Source organism: Oryx dammah, unplaced genomic scaffold, assembly GCF_014754425.2.
Source record: "Oryx dammah isolate SB20612 unplaced genomic scaffold, SCBI_Odam_1.1 HiC_scaffold_10, whole genome shotgun sequence".
Classification (NCBI taxonomy): domain Eukaryota; kingdom Metazoa; phylum Chordata; class Mammalia; order Artiodactyla; family Bovidae; genus Oryx; species Oryx dammah.
This window is the reverse complement of record NW_024070194.1, coordinates 20,425,594-20,443,505: the sequence shown is the minus strand read 5'-3', so window position 1 is coordinate 20,443,505 and position 17,912 is coordinate 20,425,594. Positions and strand designations below refer to the sequence as shown.

At 45.0% G+C, this 17,912-nt stretch overlaps 1 protein-coding gene and 1 long non-coding RNA gene across 2 annotated transcripts; both read left to right on the top strand.

Moving 5' to 3' along the window:
- The first annotated feature begins 1,751 nt into the window (after window positions 1-1,751).
- On the top strand, window positions 1,752-9,656 carry LOC120868709 (vomeromodulin-like). Its single transcript, XM_040247530.1, has 8 exons — window positions 1,752-1,976; window positions 3,352-3,507; window positions 4,438-4,516; window positions 4,854-4,911; window positions 5,519-5,589; window positions 6,823-6,963; window positions 9,076-9,198; window positions 9,495-9,656. The coding sequence occupies exons 1-8, from the start codon at window positions 1,858-1,860 to the stop codon at window positions 9,573-9,575; spliced, it is 828 nt and encodes a 275-aa protein (XP_040103464.1). The 5' UTR covers window positions 1,752-1,857; the 3' UTR covers window positions 9,576-9,656.
- A 1,593-nt stretch (window positions 9,657-11,249) lies between these two features.
- Window positions 11,250-14,164, top strand: LOC120868710. Its single transcript, XR_005722288.1, has 3 exons — window positions 11,250-11,562; window positions 12,308-12,387; window positions 13,772-14,164. It is a non-coding gene; the product is annotated as an uncharacterized LOC120868710 (long non-coding RNA).
- The last annotated feature ends 3,748 nt before the right edge of the window (window positions 14,165-17,912 follow it).

Here is a 17,912-nt window from a genome sequence, read left to right as displayed (position 1 = left end):
TAAGTCGCTTCAGTCGTGTCCGACTCTGTGCGACCCCATAGACGGCAGCCCACCAGGCTCCCCCATCCCTGAGATTCTCCAGGCAAGAACACTGGAGTGGGTTACCATTTCCTTCTCCAATGCGTGAAAGTGAAGTCACTGAGTCGTGTCCAACTCTCAGCGACCCCATGGACTGCAGCCCACCAGGCTCCTCCATCCATGGGATTTTCCAGGCGAGAGTACTGGAGTGGGGTGCCATTCCCTTCACTCACTTGCCCTGCCCCCAGGGAACCATGCTGCAGGTTTCATCATATACCCTTGGACAAGACACCCCTGAGACAAAACTGGGCCTCAGAAAAAAGAAGAGCCTGCCCCAGGCCACTGGGCCTTCAAGGGGCAGAATCTAGACCATATGTATATACTCTGGGCTACTAGGCTTAAAAGCTAAACTAGGTCCTTTCATGCCATGCTCAAATTGCTTTAGAGTAACATACTCAATACCAGGTTGGTCTCAGGTAGGTGGTGGTGGTGGTGCTGCTGCTGCTAAGTCACTTCAGTCGTGTCCGACTCTGTGCAATCCCATAGACGGCAGCCCACCAGGCTCCCCATCCCTGGGATTCTCCAGGCAAGAACACTGGAGCGGGTTTCCATTTCCTTCTCCAATGCATGCAAGTGAAAAGTGAAAGTGAAGCCGTTCAGTCGTGTCCGACTCTTAGCAACCCCATGGACTGCAGCCTACCAGGCTCCTCCGTCCATGGGATTTTCCAGGCAAGAGTACTGGAGTGGGCTGCGATTGCCTTCTCCGCAGGTAGGTGCTAGTAGAGGCTAACTCCTAAGAGGGGACAGGTATGTTTCTGGAACACCAGGCTGTCCTTGTCGGGGGCAGTGGCAGGGATTGATATTTCAGAGAGGCATGATATTCAGTGCCTATGGGTCCCACAACTCAGTGGTGCTGGCTCTCCAGCTGGAAAGCTTCCTCTGGCTGAATCGGCTGGGCAGCTAGCAGCAGGATCATGTCTCTTGACCCTTTTCAGATCTGAATGCCACCCTGACCCCGAAGATAGAGAACATGCTGAAGTGTGAGGAGATAAATCTGGCCGGTGTGTTGGGAGAAGTGATATCCACAGTGTCCAACTCTGACCTGCTGTCTGTGTTAGATCTTACTTCATCCCTCGATATCCTTGGAGGTGGTGGCCTTGGTGGTATTCTGGGAAAGGGGAGCAGCAACAAGCCCCCAAATCACCCCCAGTCATTGCTCTCAGAGGCCACTGGTGCTGTCCGTGACCTCGGCCAGGAGGCTCTGGGCAGTCTGCCACTCGTCAACAGCACTGGTCTCTTGACTGGAGACAAACTCAAAGAAACCACTGAGGGCATACTGAACAGTGTGGTGCCAAAAGACATCGACAGTGCGCTCACAGGCCTGCTGGGAAATATCGACTTGGCAGATCTCTTGTTAGGGTAAGTGCTTCCTTGACCCTAATGTCTAGCACAAGACAAAAGCTACTGTCTGGAGATACTCATGTTCAGTTCCCAATGATCCCATGGAAAAGGGCAACCACGTTTTCATGAAGCAATATTTTAACTCGGTGCTGAAAGGCTATCCTTTCGTGGGGAAAGATGATCAAGATTTGTTGACCTTAAAGAACTGGGCCACCTTTTTTTTGAGAGCAGCAGTGATGTCTGTGGAACTGCCCCCAAGAACCAGAGCTATTGTATTGTTTAAAAAAAAAAGGAAGGAGGAAAGAAAGAACTAAGTGGGTAAGGAGGCTGGGGAGTCCCAGAGATAGATGGGTGGGTAGGTTGTTAACTGCCTGCTTCAAAAGTGTTTCTCTTGTTACCCAGGCTGACTCTTTGAGCCAGGACTGACACTTATACTTGATGCTGTCACTTTACAGATTAGAGGTTGAAAAAGTGACTGTGGAGAACATGACGTCAAACATGACAGGCAACGGGATCCTTGTCCACGCCGTGACTACTGCCTTCATAGGTGGAAATGGGTGAGCCTATTTCCAAATCAGTCAACTGGGACAGCCTGGACTAGTGACTTAAGATTTAGTGTCCAAGAGCCAAGCAGAGACAACAAAGAGTAAGGAAGGATGGTTGAGGATGGAGTAAGGAAGGATGGTTGAGGATGGAGGGAAAGGGGCCACAGGCCGAGCTGCCTCTCTCCTCCTGCCCTGAGGAGCAAGGTGGCAACATAACACCACAGAGCCCCACTCTCCAACAGTACTAAAAAAAAGCCAGAAATCCAGATCTCCATGTGAAATCTGCATAATCTGATAGATGAGCAATGAAGACAGAAACCATGGAGAACTCATTTCATATTAACATGTACCCTGGTCTTAGGGGAAATATGCCTTCCAAATAATCTTGACTCTCCAAGGAGAGTCAGCTCACTCTACAAACACTGTGCTAGGAAGTTGAGGGGAAACAGAGATGATTAAAATGCCCTCAGGGAACTAGAGATTTAAACACGCATGCATACACACATTCACTCATCCACCTAATGGGTAGTTAATAACTGCTGCTCTGTACCAGACGCTGTGTTGGGCAGAGGGAAGACTAAAGGCAGGCGGTCCCTGTCTTCAGTGGATGTCAACATTTGGGGGAAGGACAGGTTAACAGAGGGGGACCAGGGCATCCAGGAAGATGTGAGAGGGGCAAGGGAGTCCACACTGGGGAGGAGGTTTCTTGGACTAATACATTCATATCCCTGATACCTATCACTGATTGAGCTCCAGCCAGGCCCTTAACAGAGGTACTCTGAACTCATGAAGCCTCTTGACAACCTCATCAGGAAAGCAGTCCTGTTTCTAGACTAGAAAACCAGTTTAAACTAGCAAAACCAGTTATAAACCTTGCTCAAAGTCCCTCAACCAAATGATGGAAGTGACAGGATTTGAGCCCAGGTGTTCAGCTTCCAGAGTCCGTATCTGTGACCACTACAGTTAACAGTGTCAGGGAGAACCATCTATCTTCTCCAAAAGATCTGACTCCAAGAAGCCCAGGCTCTGGTAAAAGGTGGGTTTTTCCTGTCCGTTGTCACCCACACAACAGACAGCTGGGAGTGCTGGGCACAAAAGTGAACTTGTAATGCGCATCTTGTTACAAGTCAGCCTGGTGCCACCCAACAAAAAAAGACCCTTGAAGACTGGTTAGGAGGGTGATTTTGACAATGTTTATTGAATACCTCCTTCGAGCCAAGCTCTGAATTCTATGCACAGGAGATTGGGCAACCATAGGGCATACTTATTGGAAAGCACCAAACTTACCCTCACTCAAATAACCTGGTGATTCCCACAATGCCTATTGCTTTGGCTGAGTGACACCTTGCAATGGGACCTGGGTTCACCTGCATTTTGTTCTCCACAGCCTAACAGGACCTGTACTCAGCATACTGGGATTTCAAGTGCATGCAGATGTAACTCTGCAAATTGGAATTTCCACCAACAACACGCAATGTGTCAGCCTCCTAGTCCAGAGGAAGAGCATCGAAGTCAAGGACGTCAACCTGCAGATAGCAGAGGTGTACGTGAGACCATTTTTTTCTCATTTTCTGTATCAAGTGGCCTGTATGTCAGGATATCCTTGCTGGTACCACACTTAGAGACCAGCTCAGCCAACCCAGTGGTTTGAACCATCAATAAAGAAGGCCCAGAGAAGGGCCTCTGCTTGCAAATGGCCCACTGGGTCTGAGCATAGCCTTCTCTCACTCTGCCTGTGTTCTCTTTGCTAAGCATACTTTTGTACTCAGTTCTATTTTCCTGCATAAGCAATCCATTCACCTAGATCAAAATTCAAATGATTCAAAAAGCCATACAGTACAAGTCTCCCTCCACCCGTATACACCGGCTAATTATCCTTCCTGGAAGCAACCAATGGACCCAATTTTTCCACTGGCTTTCAGACATTACTTGCTTTCAGACATTACTTGCATATGCAACAAACGTGCATGTGTATACACACACAGAAATGGGCTGGTTTATTATATACACTTATCTGGCCTCTGTTGATATTTTTAAAAATTGCTTGGAATTGGTCACATCAGAATATAAATAGCTTCTTCATATTTTATGGCTGTCTAGTACTCCATTATGAAGATACACTATCACTTACTTAACAGATCCTTATCAAAGAATAGTTGGTTTTTTTCCAGCTACTAACTTTTGTATTCAACCGTTGAATAAGGTCCCAGACAAGTCTGTTTACCACTGTCGTGGTATCTGAAGGATAAATTCCTCCATGTGAGACTGCTGGGTCATCTCTCTGGCTTTGGTAGTTTTCTTAGGTATTCTTCCATCTTCCTTAGGGACTAAAACTGAAGGTGAAAGAGCTTAGGGCACATATTAAATAGCAGGACATCACTGCCATTGGTTCATCAATGGATGTTTGGGCAAATGTTAAGGATCTCACAGGTATACATGTGTGATACATGTTCTCCACATGTATCTTCCCCAGGGTCACAGGTGTTTTGCCTCTGCCTCTGCCCTTGGATGATACCATTTCTCAACTGCTGACAGTAACTATGAACGAGAATGTGAGTCATGGGACAGGGGAGGGCACTGCCTCGGAGGTCTATGTTGCTGGGCGACAGGAAGAGGCCCTTACCTCAGATACAGTCTGGTACTAGAGGGACATCAGGCCTCAAGAGTCCCGTTTCTACGTTAGCATCCCCTCCCCTAGCCCCAGCCCCAAATACCCCAGTAGCAGGAAAGGACAATGTTCCAGGTTGGGGCAGGAGTAGGGGAGGATGAGTTCTGGCAAAAAGGAAACCAGGAAATAGGACAGGGAGAAGAGGAGGACAGATGGAAGGGGACAGGAGGACAGGACTGCTGCACTCCCTTGGCAAAGCTAACAGATGAGCCCTTTAACAGATTGAAGGATCCACATCGTGTGGCATTGAGCTCAGTGATGTCAACGAATGCAAGAACTGTGAGTACAAACGTCAGACCCCCACCTCCCGGCAGGGCTGCCCAGGTCAATGGAGGGAGGTGGCCCAGGCTCCTTTGGGATCCTATAGGTGATAGGAAAGGATGGAGCTGTAAGCTGCATCCCCAAGCACCCAAGCTGAAAATGGGGCAACTTAGCAGCTTCGCTGAACCACAGTGACTCATTCTCCAGGACACAGAGCCTCTGGAGTCTCTGGTGGCTCCCCAATCCCAGCTCCCCAGTTCCACACAGTGTGGAGTTTGAGCAAGGAGCACCCTCACACCAAGGAAGCTGGGAAGCAGAAATTCCCTCCCATGTCTCCTAATATCCAGGAGACCAAGATAACAGGATGCAGTAGGATGGCAGTTGCCAAGACAGTCCAGGCAGGAACCTGTCGACATTTCCCAGGACCCAGAGCAGGCGAAACATGGGGCCTGGGCAGCAAGACTCTTTCAGTTGTGTTCTCACGTAGTCTCCTCCTAGACACACGTGGAAAAGCTAGGGAGGCAGCAGGTTTCTGCGTGGGACCAAGGGAGAGGGAGGCGTCCAGGGCACAGCCTCCAGGGGACTGTGCGTGTCTCTACATGCTCTCTTTTCTTCTCACCTGCAGCTACTGGCTTGTTCAACTACCAAGTCAGAAGTTCCAGGATTTCTGCAGAGGGTCTTTCAATCCTCTACTGTGTAAGTGTTCTTTGTGCTTATGAACAGGATCTGTAAGAGGGCTGGAGACATCCCTGAACTTACCAAATAAACTCCAAATCATGACAAACCAGTCTTCCTCCCTTCTTGGATCCCCAGACCTTCACCCTGGGGCGATCTCCAGGCTTCTACCATAACAGCTGAGTGCCTGCTACAGGGGCCAGCCATGCTTTCCCTTCCATTTACTTCTAATGCACAGGGCCTAAGATGCATACCCAATGATGACAACTTTTTCTTGATCAGTAGGCTGTTCCCAGCAGTGGTTAGACATTCAACAGACTACATTTAAGGAAAGAAAAACTGCAGACTCTCCCCCCCACCCTCTCAACCACCCAAGGAAGGGAAAACTAGGCCACGAGGAGTACTGAAGAGAGGCAAGGTTTTGGGCCCACTTACTCTACTCGTGGGAATCCATCTGTACAAACATCCCAAGTACAGATATATTTAAGCACAAAGAAATACAAGTATTAATGACAAGGGGGGAAAAAACTGGAAATGAACTAGACGGAAATAACTAAGCTAACAATGAGATTATTAGAAATGTTTACAAAGTATGAAGGTAGGGTTAATTTTTTAAAGCAAAATACAAGTGATATTATGTTACAGGCAAAGAAAGAAAATAAGGTGAAATATTAGTGATATCCACTCAAAATCTCTTTTCCCTTCTTCATACTTCTCTAGACTTGTCAAACTTCCTGCCATGTGCAGTTTGCATTTTATAAACAGAGGCCACAATGTATACGAAAGGAAGAGCAATCATTCAGAGGAGGCCAGAATTCCATAGATTAGATGAGCCTTGAGTGTGCTTGACAGTCACTGTAAGGTTGGGAGAACTGTGAGTTAGGTACAAACATGCATACACACACACATACTACCTGAGGCAACATTTAAATGGAGGAATTCACCAGAAAATGAAGACATGTAGCCTCTCTTGGAAAATCGGAGGTCTGGGGGACCGAGGAGCAGTTTCAGGGCTAATCGGCTGGAGACGGCAGTGCTTCCTCCTCTGTAAGGGGCTCCTCCCTCCCACGACTCCCCTACAGTCCCACAACAAGGGGGCAGGGAGGTCAACTGTGCTTTGTCTTCATGCTCGTCCACTGTGGGGTTCACATGGGGCCACCTCACTCCTCAGCATCACAGACCGACCTCTGAAGACCCTGAAATTGATGGCAGTCTCACACGATATCAGGGATGTTTCTCTTGTTCTCTCTCTAGGCCTACTTTAACCAAAATAAATCCCCTGTGCCTGGAAGCTACCTTCCTCCAGATCCTAAAAATGTCAACACTGCTGTGATTTTGTCCCAAATGATGCTCAGGGAGATTGTCACTAAAAGTGCCAAGGAGAGCTCTGTCAAGGTGAGCCTCATCCACATGGCCCTTCCACCCTCCTCTTTGCTTAAGTCTAGCCTATCAACCTCTAATGTCAGCAGGTAGAAATGCCAAGTGGGTTCTGGAATGCTCTTCCAGAGATAAAGACGAGGAATGCTATGGGATACAGATTTTCCTTTAATGGTCATCCAATCCCAAAGAAAGGCAATGCCAAAGAATGCTCAAACTACCACACAATTGCACTCATCTCACATGCTAGTAAAGTAATGCTCAAAATTCTCCAAGCCAGGCTTCAGCAATATGTGAACCATGAACTTCCTGATGTTCAAGCTGGTTTTAGAAAAGGCAGAGGAACCAGAGATCAAATTGCCAACATCCGCTGGATCATGGAAAAAGCAAGAGAGTTCCAGAAAAACATCTATTTCTGCTTTATTGACTATGCCAAAGTCTTTGACTGTGTGGATTACAATAAACTGTGGAAAATTCTGAAAGAGATGAGAATACCAGACCACCTAACCTGCCTCTTGAGAAATCTGTATGCAGGCTAGGAAGCAACAGTTAGAACTGGACATGGAACAACAGACTGGTTCCAGATAGGAAAAGGAGTACGTCAAGGCTGTATATTGTTACCCTGCTTATTTAACTTATATGCAGAGCACATCATGAGAAATGCTGGACTGGAAGAAACACAAGCTGGAATCAAGATTGCCAGGAGAAATATCAATAACCTCAGATATGCAGATGACACCCCCCTTATGGCAGAAAGTGAAGAGGAACTAAAAAGCCTCTTGATGAAAGTGAAAGAGGAGAGTGAAAAAGTTGGCTTAAAGCTCAACATTCAGAAAACGAAGATCATGGCATCCAGTCCCATCACTTCATGGGAAATAGATGGGGAAACAGTGGAAACAGTGTCAGACTTTATTTTTTTGGGCTCCAAAATCACTGCAGATGGTGACAGCAGCCATGAAATTAAAAGACGCTTACTCCTTGGAAGAAAAGTTATGACCAACCTAGATAGCATATTCAAAAGCAGGGACATTACTTTGCTGACTAAGGTCCGTCCAGTCAAGGCTATGGTTTTTCCTGTGGTCATGTATGGATGTGAGAGTTGGACTGTGAAGAAGGCTGAGCGCCAAAGAATTGATGCTTTTGAACTGTGGTGTTGGAGAAGACTCTTGAGAGTCCCTTGGACTGCAAGGAGATCCAATCAGTCCATTCTGAAGGAGATCAACCCTGGGATTTCTTTGGAGGGAATGATGCTGAAGCTGAAACTCCAGTACTTTGGCCACCTCATGCGAAGAGTTGACTCACTGGAAAAGACTCTGATGCTGGGAGGGATTGGGGGCAGGAGGAGAAGGGGACGACCGAGGATGGGATGGCGGATGGCATCACGGACTCAATGGACATGAGTCTGGGTGAACTCCGGGAGATGGTGATGGACAGGGAAGCCTGGCGTGCTGCGATTCATGGGGCCACAAAGAGTCGGACACGACTGAGCGACTGAACTGAACTGAACTGAATTGGGTCTTGTATATAATGCACTAGGGGAAAGGAGAGCAGGGGCACAGGAGGAGCAGGAGCTCTGGGAGGCAGAGCTGCTTCTCTCCATTTTACAGGTGAGTAACGTGAGGGAAGCAACCTAACCAACACTCACAGCATGTGCAAGGGAGTGGGTTTATCTACATAGGAGGTATTCACTTGCTTCCTGCCCAGAAAGTGGTAGAAGGCAGGTAGTTACAACAAAATCATAATCTTCAGTACTCTCTATGTGCCAGGCTCTATTTCAATGCTTCCTTAACAGAGTCTCCCAAAATCATCAAAGCAGAGCTATCTGCTACAAGAGCACAGAAAGAAATGGGCTCTAAACTGGATGAGGAGTAATAGCAACATGTTTTTGTGTCATGGGTCCCACTGTCTTTTCGAGAAAGGAAATGAGATAAAGGGAGATATCTGGAATGAGATGGTGTCTGTGTGCTCATATCAGCTGTGGCAGCACCCAGCAAGGTGACCAATGCAATACCACTGGATCCATAAATATCTGAATAATGGAACTGAGCAATCCACGGATATCTCACCATGCAACATCCTGCAGCCCTTCCCCCTCTCCATACTCTATAAACAATGACTTCTTTACCACAGATAAACAACCTGGAAGCGGCGATCACCAAAATCGTTTACTACCACCTGCCGAACAACAAAATCAACACCGCCTACTGGGTCAATGTGGAAAGGGATGGTGAGAACATAGCCACTGGGCAGACGGTGAGTGCTGAGTAACAAATCGGGAATGAGCTGTGAGGAGGAACGAATAGGAGGAGAGGTCCCATGGAAAGAAGAGTGCTCTGTAGGGGGAACTAGTACCAAAACTCTGGGGATCAGAGTGCCTGGGTGTCCCTAGGAGGAGGAGACCAACCAGGCTGGTAGGCTGCCTCCTAAGACCTGGTCGCCTCCACTCCAGGCCTCACCTGTCACCTTGCTGGTCATATCACAACATGAAGCATGTGCTGAGTAGCCTGGTAAAGGTATTTTCAACTCATGTTTGTTTTATATTCATGCAGAATGTCACCATCTCTCATGCAAGTGAGATTTCAAACAACAAAATCAAAGCAATCATCAAGATTGACAGGTACGGTCTATAACTACAAACTCCTCTTGCCATTCATCAGCCTAGGATGCAATACCAAGAAACCAATTCAGAAAATACTGTTATAGGCACAGGGAGCTCAATCCGGGGCTCTGTGACAACCCAGAGGGGTGGGATGGGGTGAGGATGGGGGTGGTTCAAGAGGGAGGGGACATATGTGTACTTGTGACTGATTCATGTTGTTGTATGGCAGAAGCCAACCCAATATTGTAAAGCAATTATCCTCTAATTAAGAAAAAAAAAAGAACCCAATTCAAATCACATGCAAAGAATAATGGACAAGGCCTTTGAGAAATACTTGGATCATTACAGGGAAATCAGAAAGAAGTTTTACACATGCTGTTATGCACCTTAAATCTGCTCTTTCTCCTATGTATTTATTATACCATTTTATAAGTGACTTCAAGAAGGAACTGAGCTAATACCTAAACTCTACTTTAGAACAGGTTAATAATTGTTATTTGGAAATAATTTTTCCTTGTATTTTCTTTCCCGACAGTGCCAAACACAGCGTGACACCCCCTGAGGCTGTGAGTCAATTTGACTTTTCAAAATATTTATGATAGGTGAGAAATTATTTTCAAGCCAGGCACTCAGTAAAACAGGACTCCACCAAAAAAAAAAAAAGTCACGCAGATTGGATCACAGACGCAATGTGGAGCAGGACTGCAGTTTCCAAACCTAGGTTCTCTCTGGGAAGCTCTTAAAACCTGGTTCCCCAAGCTCATTCAATGACCTCAGTCGACCTAAAGGAAGGCCTAGAATCTGTGCTCTTTGTTTTGGATAATTCAGATATACCAGGAAGTCTTGAGGGCCCACAGAAAGGAAGATGATGTGGATTCTAATTAGGCCTTGGCTCACCAGAGCATCTCACTACCCCCGCCTTTATGATATTTGATCTTCCACACACACATAATTTCATTCAACAAACATTTAGTGAGCATCACTACATGTCTGACCCTAAATCTATAACATGAAACAATGGTGAGGTCCCAGATTCCAGGAGTGACACTTCAGTTTAAGTAGGAGGACAGGGACAGATTAAAACCATATATAAATTAAGCCCCATCATTAACAGTCTGGTAACCACACACTGGCTGGAGGCACACAATATGCACTCAGAGGCGAACAGCCTTATGTCTATGTCCCAGGTGTCAGCCCTGAGACGGGGGATGTCAGCTGAGAGGTAGACTCTGGGAGTCAGTGTAAGCCCGGGTGGCTTCACCTTATCTGTACTGGGCCAAGCTCTGTGCAGGGGAAGGATCACAGAAGGCATGAACCCTGACCTCATGTAACTACCCACCTGACAGGGAACACACACTGATGCAGAGGCTATCAACTGACCATGGAAAAGACAGAGGGCAGAAAGCATGAACTGGTAGGCAGACCGTGGGTTCACAGAAAATGATGCCTGAACTCAGCCCTGAGGAAGGAACAGGAGTTTACCAGGTAGAGGAAACAGGATGTGCAAAGGGTAGGCAGCGTGGAATCCTAGTCCTGTTGAGGGGAACGCAAAAGAAGGGAGGTAGACAGAGCGTCAGATCCAAGAGGGACTCAGGATGGATCCCAAAGAGCACAGTCCATCCCCCCAACTACTGAAACTGCATTTGGCCTGAGGGTACACAGCTGCATCTCAGTGCCTACAGCAATGTCTGGAACACAACAGGAGCCCAAGAAACACTGGCCAAGGAGCCACCCGAGGCATAAAACACCTACTTGAAAGGCCTTTGAAAATCCCCAAAGAATAAGAGGCCTGAGGGATAGATTGAGATCCACCTCCCCACAAAGCCTTGTCCAGTACCAGAAAGAAAAAAAAAAAAAGCCCACATGTCCAGAGGAACCCAAGACCACTTTCCACTACGTGAGGACTAGCCTGGAGGCTAGCAGATGTACTAACGAAAACACTCCACCCAACTTTCAGGAGGAGGAAGAAAGAGATGCGCTACGTGAAGTTCTGAAGGAAGTTCTATTTGCTGTTACCGGTATGTGGAACTAGTAACGTGAACACCAGAAAAGTGAGTGTCGCTGAAAGGAAGGGACGGGACAGCACACTGCAGCCTGTGCCGCAGCAGCGAGCAGAGTGTCATCTGGTCACTGCGGGACTGGAGCACATTTTTTATTCTCAGATAGGGACCGCAGCATCTTGAGATGGCAAAACATGAAAACCACATCCAAACGTCTCTTCTCCTGGTCCAAATGAAATCCAGCCCACTAGGTGTCTTCAGAACAGCATTATGCCACTTAGAGGAAAGAAGCATGGACCACGTCACCTAGTCACATAGGTAACAGAGTTTGAGAAACTTAGGAGTATGACTTCATAACCCTGATGATCATCAAGAGATAGGGCACAAAATGCCATATATGCATATTAATGATCAACTCTAGAGGGGTTGATGTACTGCAAATGAAATCAAAAGAGCAAGGCTTAATTCTTCTGGTTTCTTAAGAGAAAGAGGGCAGACATGCCAGCGTATCTCTTGGTATCGATTATACCCATCAGGTTTTCAGTTAGCTCTAGGGTCCTTAAGAACTCACCCTCACACCCACCGAAAGACTGGGAGAAACTGTGTCTTAACTCAGATCCCTCTGTTGAAGGGGCGGGGGAGAGATTTCCCCTAGAGCCACACTCTGCCCAGAGACATTCTCCAGTTGACTGTGGCTAAAACAACCCAGCCTAGCCATCGTTTCTTTCAACTCACACCATAAGATATGCCTTCTTTTTTTCAGGAAATGTAAATCAATGGAATATTCCACTAGGAGTAATCCCAAATTCTCTAAACAGTGCCAAGCTTGAAGTGCTTAACTCGGTAAGAGAAAGAAATATAAACATTTTCCTCTCACATTAAAGTCCACTCTGCACTTCAGTCTTCAGAGTAATGAAGGCGGCCAGTGGGCCCTGGCATCAGTCTGTCTGGGCTGCCTCACCAGCTCCATCCAGTCTCCCTAGTCTTTCCTAAGCAGATTCATTGCCTACTGTCCCTTTCGTTACCATGTAAGTTCTAACCCTGAGACTGGAAACACGTGCATGCATGCCCAGTCATGTCCAGCTCTTTGCAACCCCATGAACTGCAGCCCACCAAGCTCCTCCGTCCATGGGATTTTCCACGCAAAAATACTGGAATGTGTTGTCATTTCCTCCTCCAACGGATCTTTCCAAGCCAGGTATCGAACCCATGTCTTCTGCACTGGCAGGCAGATTCTTTACCACTGGGCCATCAGGAAGCCCTGCATCCCCACTACGTATTCCTGATTCATCCACACTCTCGCCTTGTGACTGTAAAGCCTCTTGTTCTTTATCACCCTGACTCAGATTTCCCCTTCTTCCCATCTATCTAACCTCACACTTGGGGAAAACTGAAAAGAGAACTTGCTTTCTGAAAAACAGTTAAAAGGATGGAAACTTTATGTAAATTTGCCACCAGGAAAACAGTGAAAGAGGGGTGGAAGTAGAGAAGATATATGAGAGAGTAAAGAAGTTTAGAATCTCCATCACCCTTACAATGTTCCATTTTTGATAAACATGTCTAATGAGTATGCCATCTGACTGGGAGAACATTAATTTCTTTCACGTTGGCTCACATTCCATTCCAATTTTTACTTAATCCCCCAAAGTCCATGAATCTATGACCAAATCAATTACTACAGTGTAGAGGCTGGTAAAATTAGCACTTGCCTCAATGCTAGCTTTCTACCTCCTACTCTTATGCTCCATAACTATGACAGGCCTGGACATATCACTTAGCCTCCCCCATTCTGCCCCAGTTAAGGGACTGGATTAGATGAACGCCAATTGTGTTTCAGCTGCAAGTGACAGGAAGCTCAACCAAAACAGGTTCAAGCAACAACACAGAATTATTGGTCCTAACATCCAAGGATGGTGCTAACTTCAGCAGTGGCCCAAATGTGACACCAGAATCCATCTCTTGACTCTAAATGCTTTGGGGTGGGCTCTATTTTGGCTCTGCATTGGGGGTCCTTCACTACCAGGAACTTCACCCTGTTTCTGGAATAACAAATGAAAGTCATCCAGAAGTACCATCTGGGGCTCCCATTGGCCTGAACTGTTCCACATCCCCATCCTTAAAGCCAGTGCTGAGGTCAGGGGGATAGAGTACACTGGTTGGCCCAGCCTGTGCCTGTACCAGCTTATGTATTTAAGAGTATAACTAGCTGTCTTTTGTCTCCCCACAGAATGATTTTCAAGCCACAAACTAAACCCAGCACCGGAAACCAGGAATGTTTCAGAATGAAAGCAAAGATACTCTGTAATCCCTCTCTATGAAACACTGTGGAAAAGACATCTTTTTGACTAAGGAACTAAGTAGAGTTAGTGTTCCAACATGTCCAACCATGCTTTGGAACTTCACCAACAATACCCTGAATTAACAAGTGTAAGAAAGGCAGGAATCCAGGGATAGGGAGAACTTTTCTAATTATCTCACCAATAAATAACCTGTTTTCATGAAGAAGAAAAAAAAAGTGATGTGTCTTTAATTCTTACAAACAGGAGTTCCACTGTGTGTTTATGACTAGTAAAAGCACTTCTTACTGGGGACAAAAAATTAGTAATATGAGTGATGAGGCCACAAAACTCAGGATTACTTTACAGAGTGCTCTAGGGAACAATCCTGACAATGATTAAGACTTTTCTTCCCATAGCTCAGGCCTCCCCTCCCCAAACGCCAAACATTCTCTTCTGTCTATTGGCCCAAGATGAAAATCACACAGGGGCTAGGATCCTACTTCCGCATCATCACATGTTAAAAACTGAAGGGCACAGTCCAAATGCTAAAAGCTGGGGTGGAACAGAGCAGATAAGAGTCCGATAATACCATAAACAGGGCAGCAAAAGATCTAGATCCCAGCTCAGGGACTACAGGCCAAGCCAAGTGGCTGTGAGCGGAAAGCCAATCAATGTTAGGTCAGTAAATGCAGAGAAACCCAGAAAAATATACAACAGGGATAATGAGAATCACAACTCTGAACTCTATACCAGGCAGAGACTCTCTGCCCTATGCCAGTGTCTTGCACAACTATGTGCTCCAGAACCAAAACAGCTCAGGTTGTAGACACAAAAGATCAGAACGGGAAGCGAGGCCAGCGACTGGGCGTGCCTTATAGCAAGGGACAGCACCGTACAAGACAAAGACCCAGTCACACTCTTATGGGTATGGGGTTCTATTTTGGAGTGATGATTTGGAACCAGATAGAGGTTGTAGTTGAACACTGTGCCACTAAACTGTCTCCTTTAACTTAGTTAATTTTATGTTATGTGAATTCCACTTCCATTTATGAAACAAAAATGGGACTTCCCTTGTGATCCAGTGGTTAAGACTTTGCCTCTCAATGCAGAAGGTGAGGGTTTGATCCCTGGTCGAAGAGCTAAGCTCCCACATGCAACACAGCCAAAAAACCAAAACAGAAAACAGAAGCAATATTGTAACGAATTCAATAAAGACTTAAAAAAAAGGTACACATTAGAAAGATTTTTAATAAATAAAAAACAAGAAACCTTCCAAATCACATTAGCAACGAGTATATCTAGTACCCAGATGTTGATTTCTATACCATTCTTTATCAAAGGAACCTAATCAGTCTCCTTGGAGAAATGGCTAATTCTAGGACTAGAAACGAAATATGAAAAATGACCCAGAACAGCTCAGATGCAAGGAAGGCAGCAACTCAAAGGCGGAAGTGTGTCAAAGGGATAGAGAGCTCAAGACAGAGCTTCCAGAGCTGAAACAGTTTGGCCAATGAAAGATAAAAAGGAGTACTGGATTATCAATCCTGACTATTCATTAGAAGGGGTACTGAAGCTGAAGCTCTGATCCTTTGGCCACCTGATGTGAAGAGCCAACTCAATGGAAAAGACCCTGATGCTAGGAAAGACTGAAGGCAAAAGGAGAAGGGGGAAGCAGAGGATAAGATGGTTAGAGAGCATCACTAACTCAATGGACATGAATCTGAGCAAACTCTGGGAGATAGTGGAGGACAGAGGAGCCTGACATGCTGCAGTCCATGGGATCGCAGAGAGTCAGACATGACTTAGTGACTGAACAACTGGATTATAACCCACAGAGTGTTAAATATCTAGCAGCCTGTACTAATATAAATAAATGATTCAGTAAATATACAAGTGAGAACAAGCAAATCTCCTGTGCAGAAGCAGCCAAAATGACTGACACAGCTACTGCACCCTTGAGGAGGCAGAGCATAACCTCCATTCACTAAGCTTCAGCTGCACATGGCGACTTTTCTCCAAAGAGCACAGAAAGGGAAAAAAGAGCAACTGTACAACGAAAAACTCTAACAAACACTACCTGAAGCCAAGTGATCAAGGTTAGAATAAACAGTGATAAATCATATTAATAGTATGTACCCTTATGATGGAATGAGAATGGTATTTTATCTTCGTGGTCTTCCTTCCCAAAACACATAATTCCAATCTAAACACGAGAAAAACATAACAAATCCCAACAGAGGGACACTGCAAAATATCTGACCAGTTCTCTTCAAAACTATCAACGTCATCAAAATTACAAGTTTGAGTCAAGAGGAGCCTAAAAAGATATGATTGTAATGTGGCCTCTCAGATGGGATTCTGAAAAAATTAAAAGAGATAATTGTAACAAATGAACCATAATAAAATATTAGAATAGGGAAAACTGGGTACAGTGTATAGAGAAACTCTCTGTACCATTTTTGCAACAACTCTGTAAAATTATTTTAAAATTTAAAGTTGATTTAAAAACATGAAACAAAACATTAACAAAAACTAAGAAAAATAAAAGGGCACAAGAGTCAACCTGAAAGAGCTCCCAATGCCCAAACTGAGATCAATTTGAGCAAAATTAAATCAACATCAGAGTATAAACCAAAATATAAACACCCATGAGTCCATTCTGACATAAATGATGGAATAAATTCATAAATAGGGGAAAAGAGGCATTTTTCCTATAGAATTTCAAATAATACATGTAAATAACCCCCCACTTTGGAGTTTGGGCTTAATCCCCACCACCTAGTCGGTGATAAAAGATTAACTTCAACAATGATGTTTATATCATGTACACTCTGGTATGATTTGATAATAAAGGTACTAATCATAAGAAAATAGCAGAAAAATCCAAACTGAGAATTTGTGACTAGCACTCTTCAGAAGCATCAGTCACAAAAAACAAGGGAAGACTGAGTAACTCTCACAAATCACAGGAGACTAAGGAGACATGCCAGCTAAATGCAATGTGGTATCTTGGACTGGATCCTGGACTAGAAAGGTACATGCATTAGAGGAAAAGCTGGTGAAATCTGAATGAAGTTTTGCTCTTAGAAAATAGCAATGTGCCAATATTAATCTCCTAGCTCTGACAAATAAACACTATCCTGTGTGATAACTTAGGAGAATGCTCTATGAACTCACTTTGCAAATTCTCTGAAGTCAAAAATATTTAAAAATTTAAAAAATTAAAAACCATCCAATGCCTCCCCACTGTATTTAAATAAAATCCACCAGGCCTCAAAGATTCTGGACAATGTACCTAAAGCCAACCATTCCCATCTCATCTCATATTAGACCAGTCTGTCCCTCCCTGACAATATTTAATCTAACCTAAGTTCCCAGTTTTTTTCACCTCTCCCAACTCATCACCAAACTCTTTCTCTTGCCATGAGATCTGTGGCAGATTATATTCCAAAGATGGCACCAAGACCTGCCATCCCACATACTCTTCAGGAACCCAGCTACTTCCCATTAAGAGGAGGAACCTAATTTTCCTTTATTTAAATCTGGGTGCAAATGTAAGTTTCTGAAAATCAACAGTAACTCCTCTTTCTTTACCCTGTATGATTCAGAAGTGAATTAAGTAAAACAAAAATTATAAATCTATGTTAACGGGTACACAGTGCATTAAGATGTATTTTTAGAACAATAACAACAAAAGGGATGGAATGGTACCCTTCAATGTTTTTGAATCCTACTGAAACTAAATTAATATTAATTGGGCTGTTAGTACATTAAGATATTATAATCCTCAAAGCAACCGTTAAGGGCTTCCCAGGTGACATAGTGGTAAAGAATTCGCCTCAGGAAATGCAAGAGACGCAAGTTCAGTCCTTGGGTAAGGAAGATACCCTGAAACAGGAAATGGCAACCCACTCCAGTACTCTTGCCTGCAAAACTGCATGGACAGAGGAGCCTGGCAGGCTACAGTCCATGGGGTTGCAAAGAGTTGGACACGACTGAGTAATTCACACTTTCACTTCTCACTTCCACCTACTATACATGAGGCACCATTCTTTTTCTAATGATTATTTGTCTTTTATTATTTATTTT

Coding starts and splice junctions, on each gene's coding strand:
- LOC120868709 (XM_040247530.1), top strand. CDS start 1,858: ATGCTGTCACTTTACAGATTAGAGGTTGAAAAAGTGACTGTGGAGAAC. Junction 3,508..4,437: donor AACCTGCAGATAGCAGAGGT/GTACGTGAGACC, acceptor TATCTTCCCCAG/GGTCACAGGTGTTTTGCCTC. Junction 9,199..9,494: donor ACATAGCCACTGGGCAGACG/GTGAGTGCTGAG, acceptor ATATTCATGCAG/AATGTCACCATCTCTCATGC.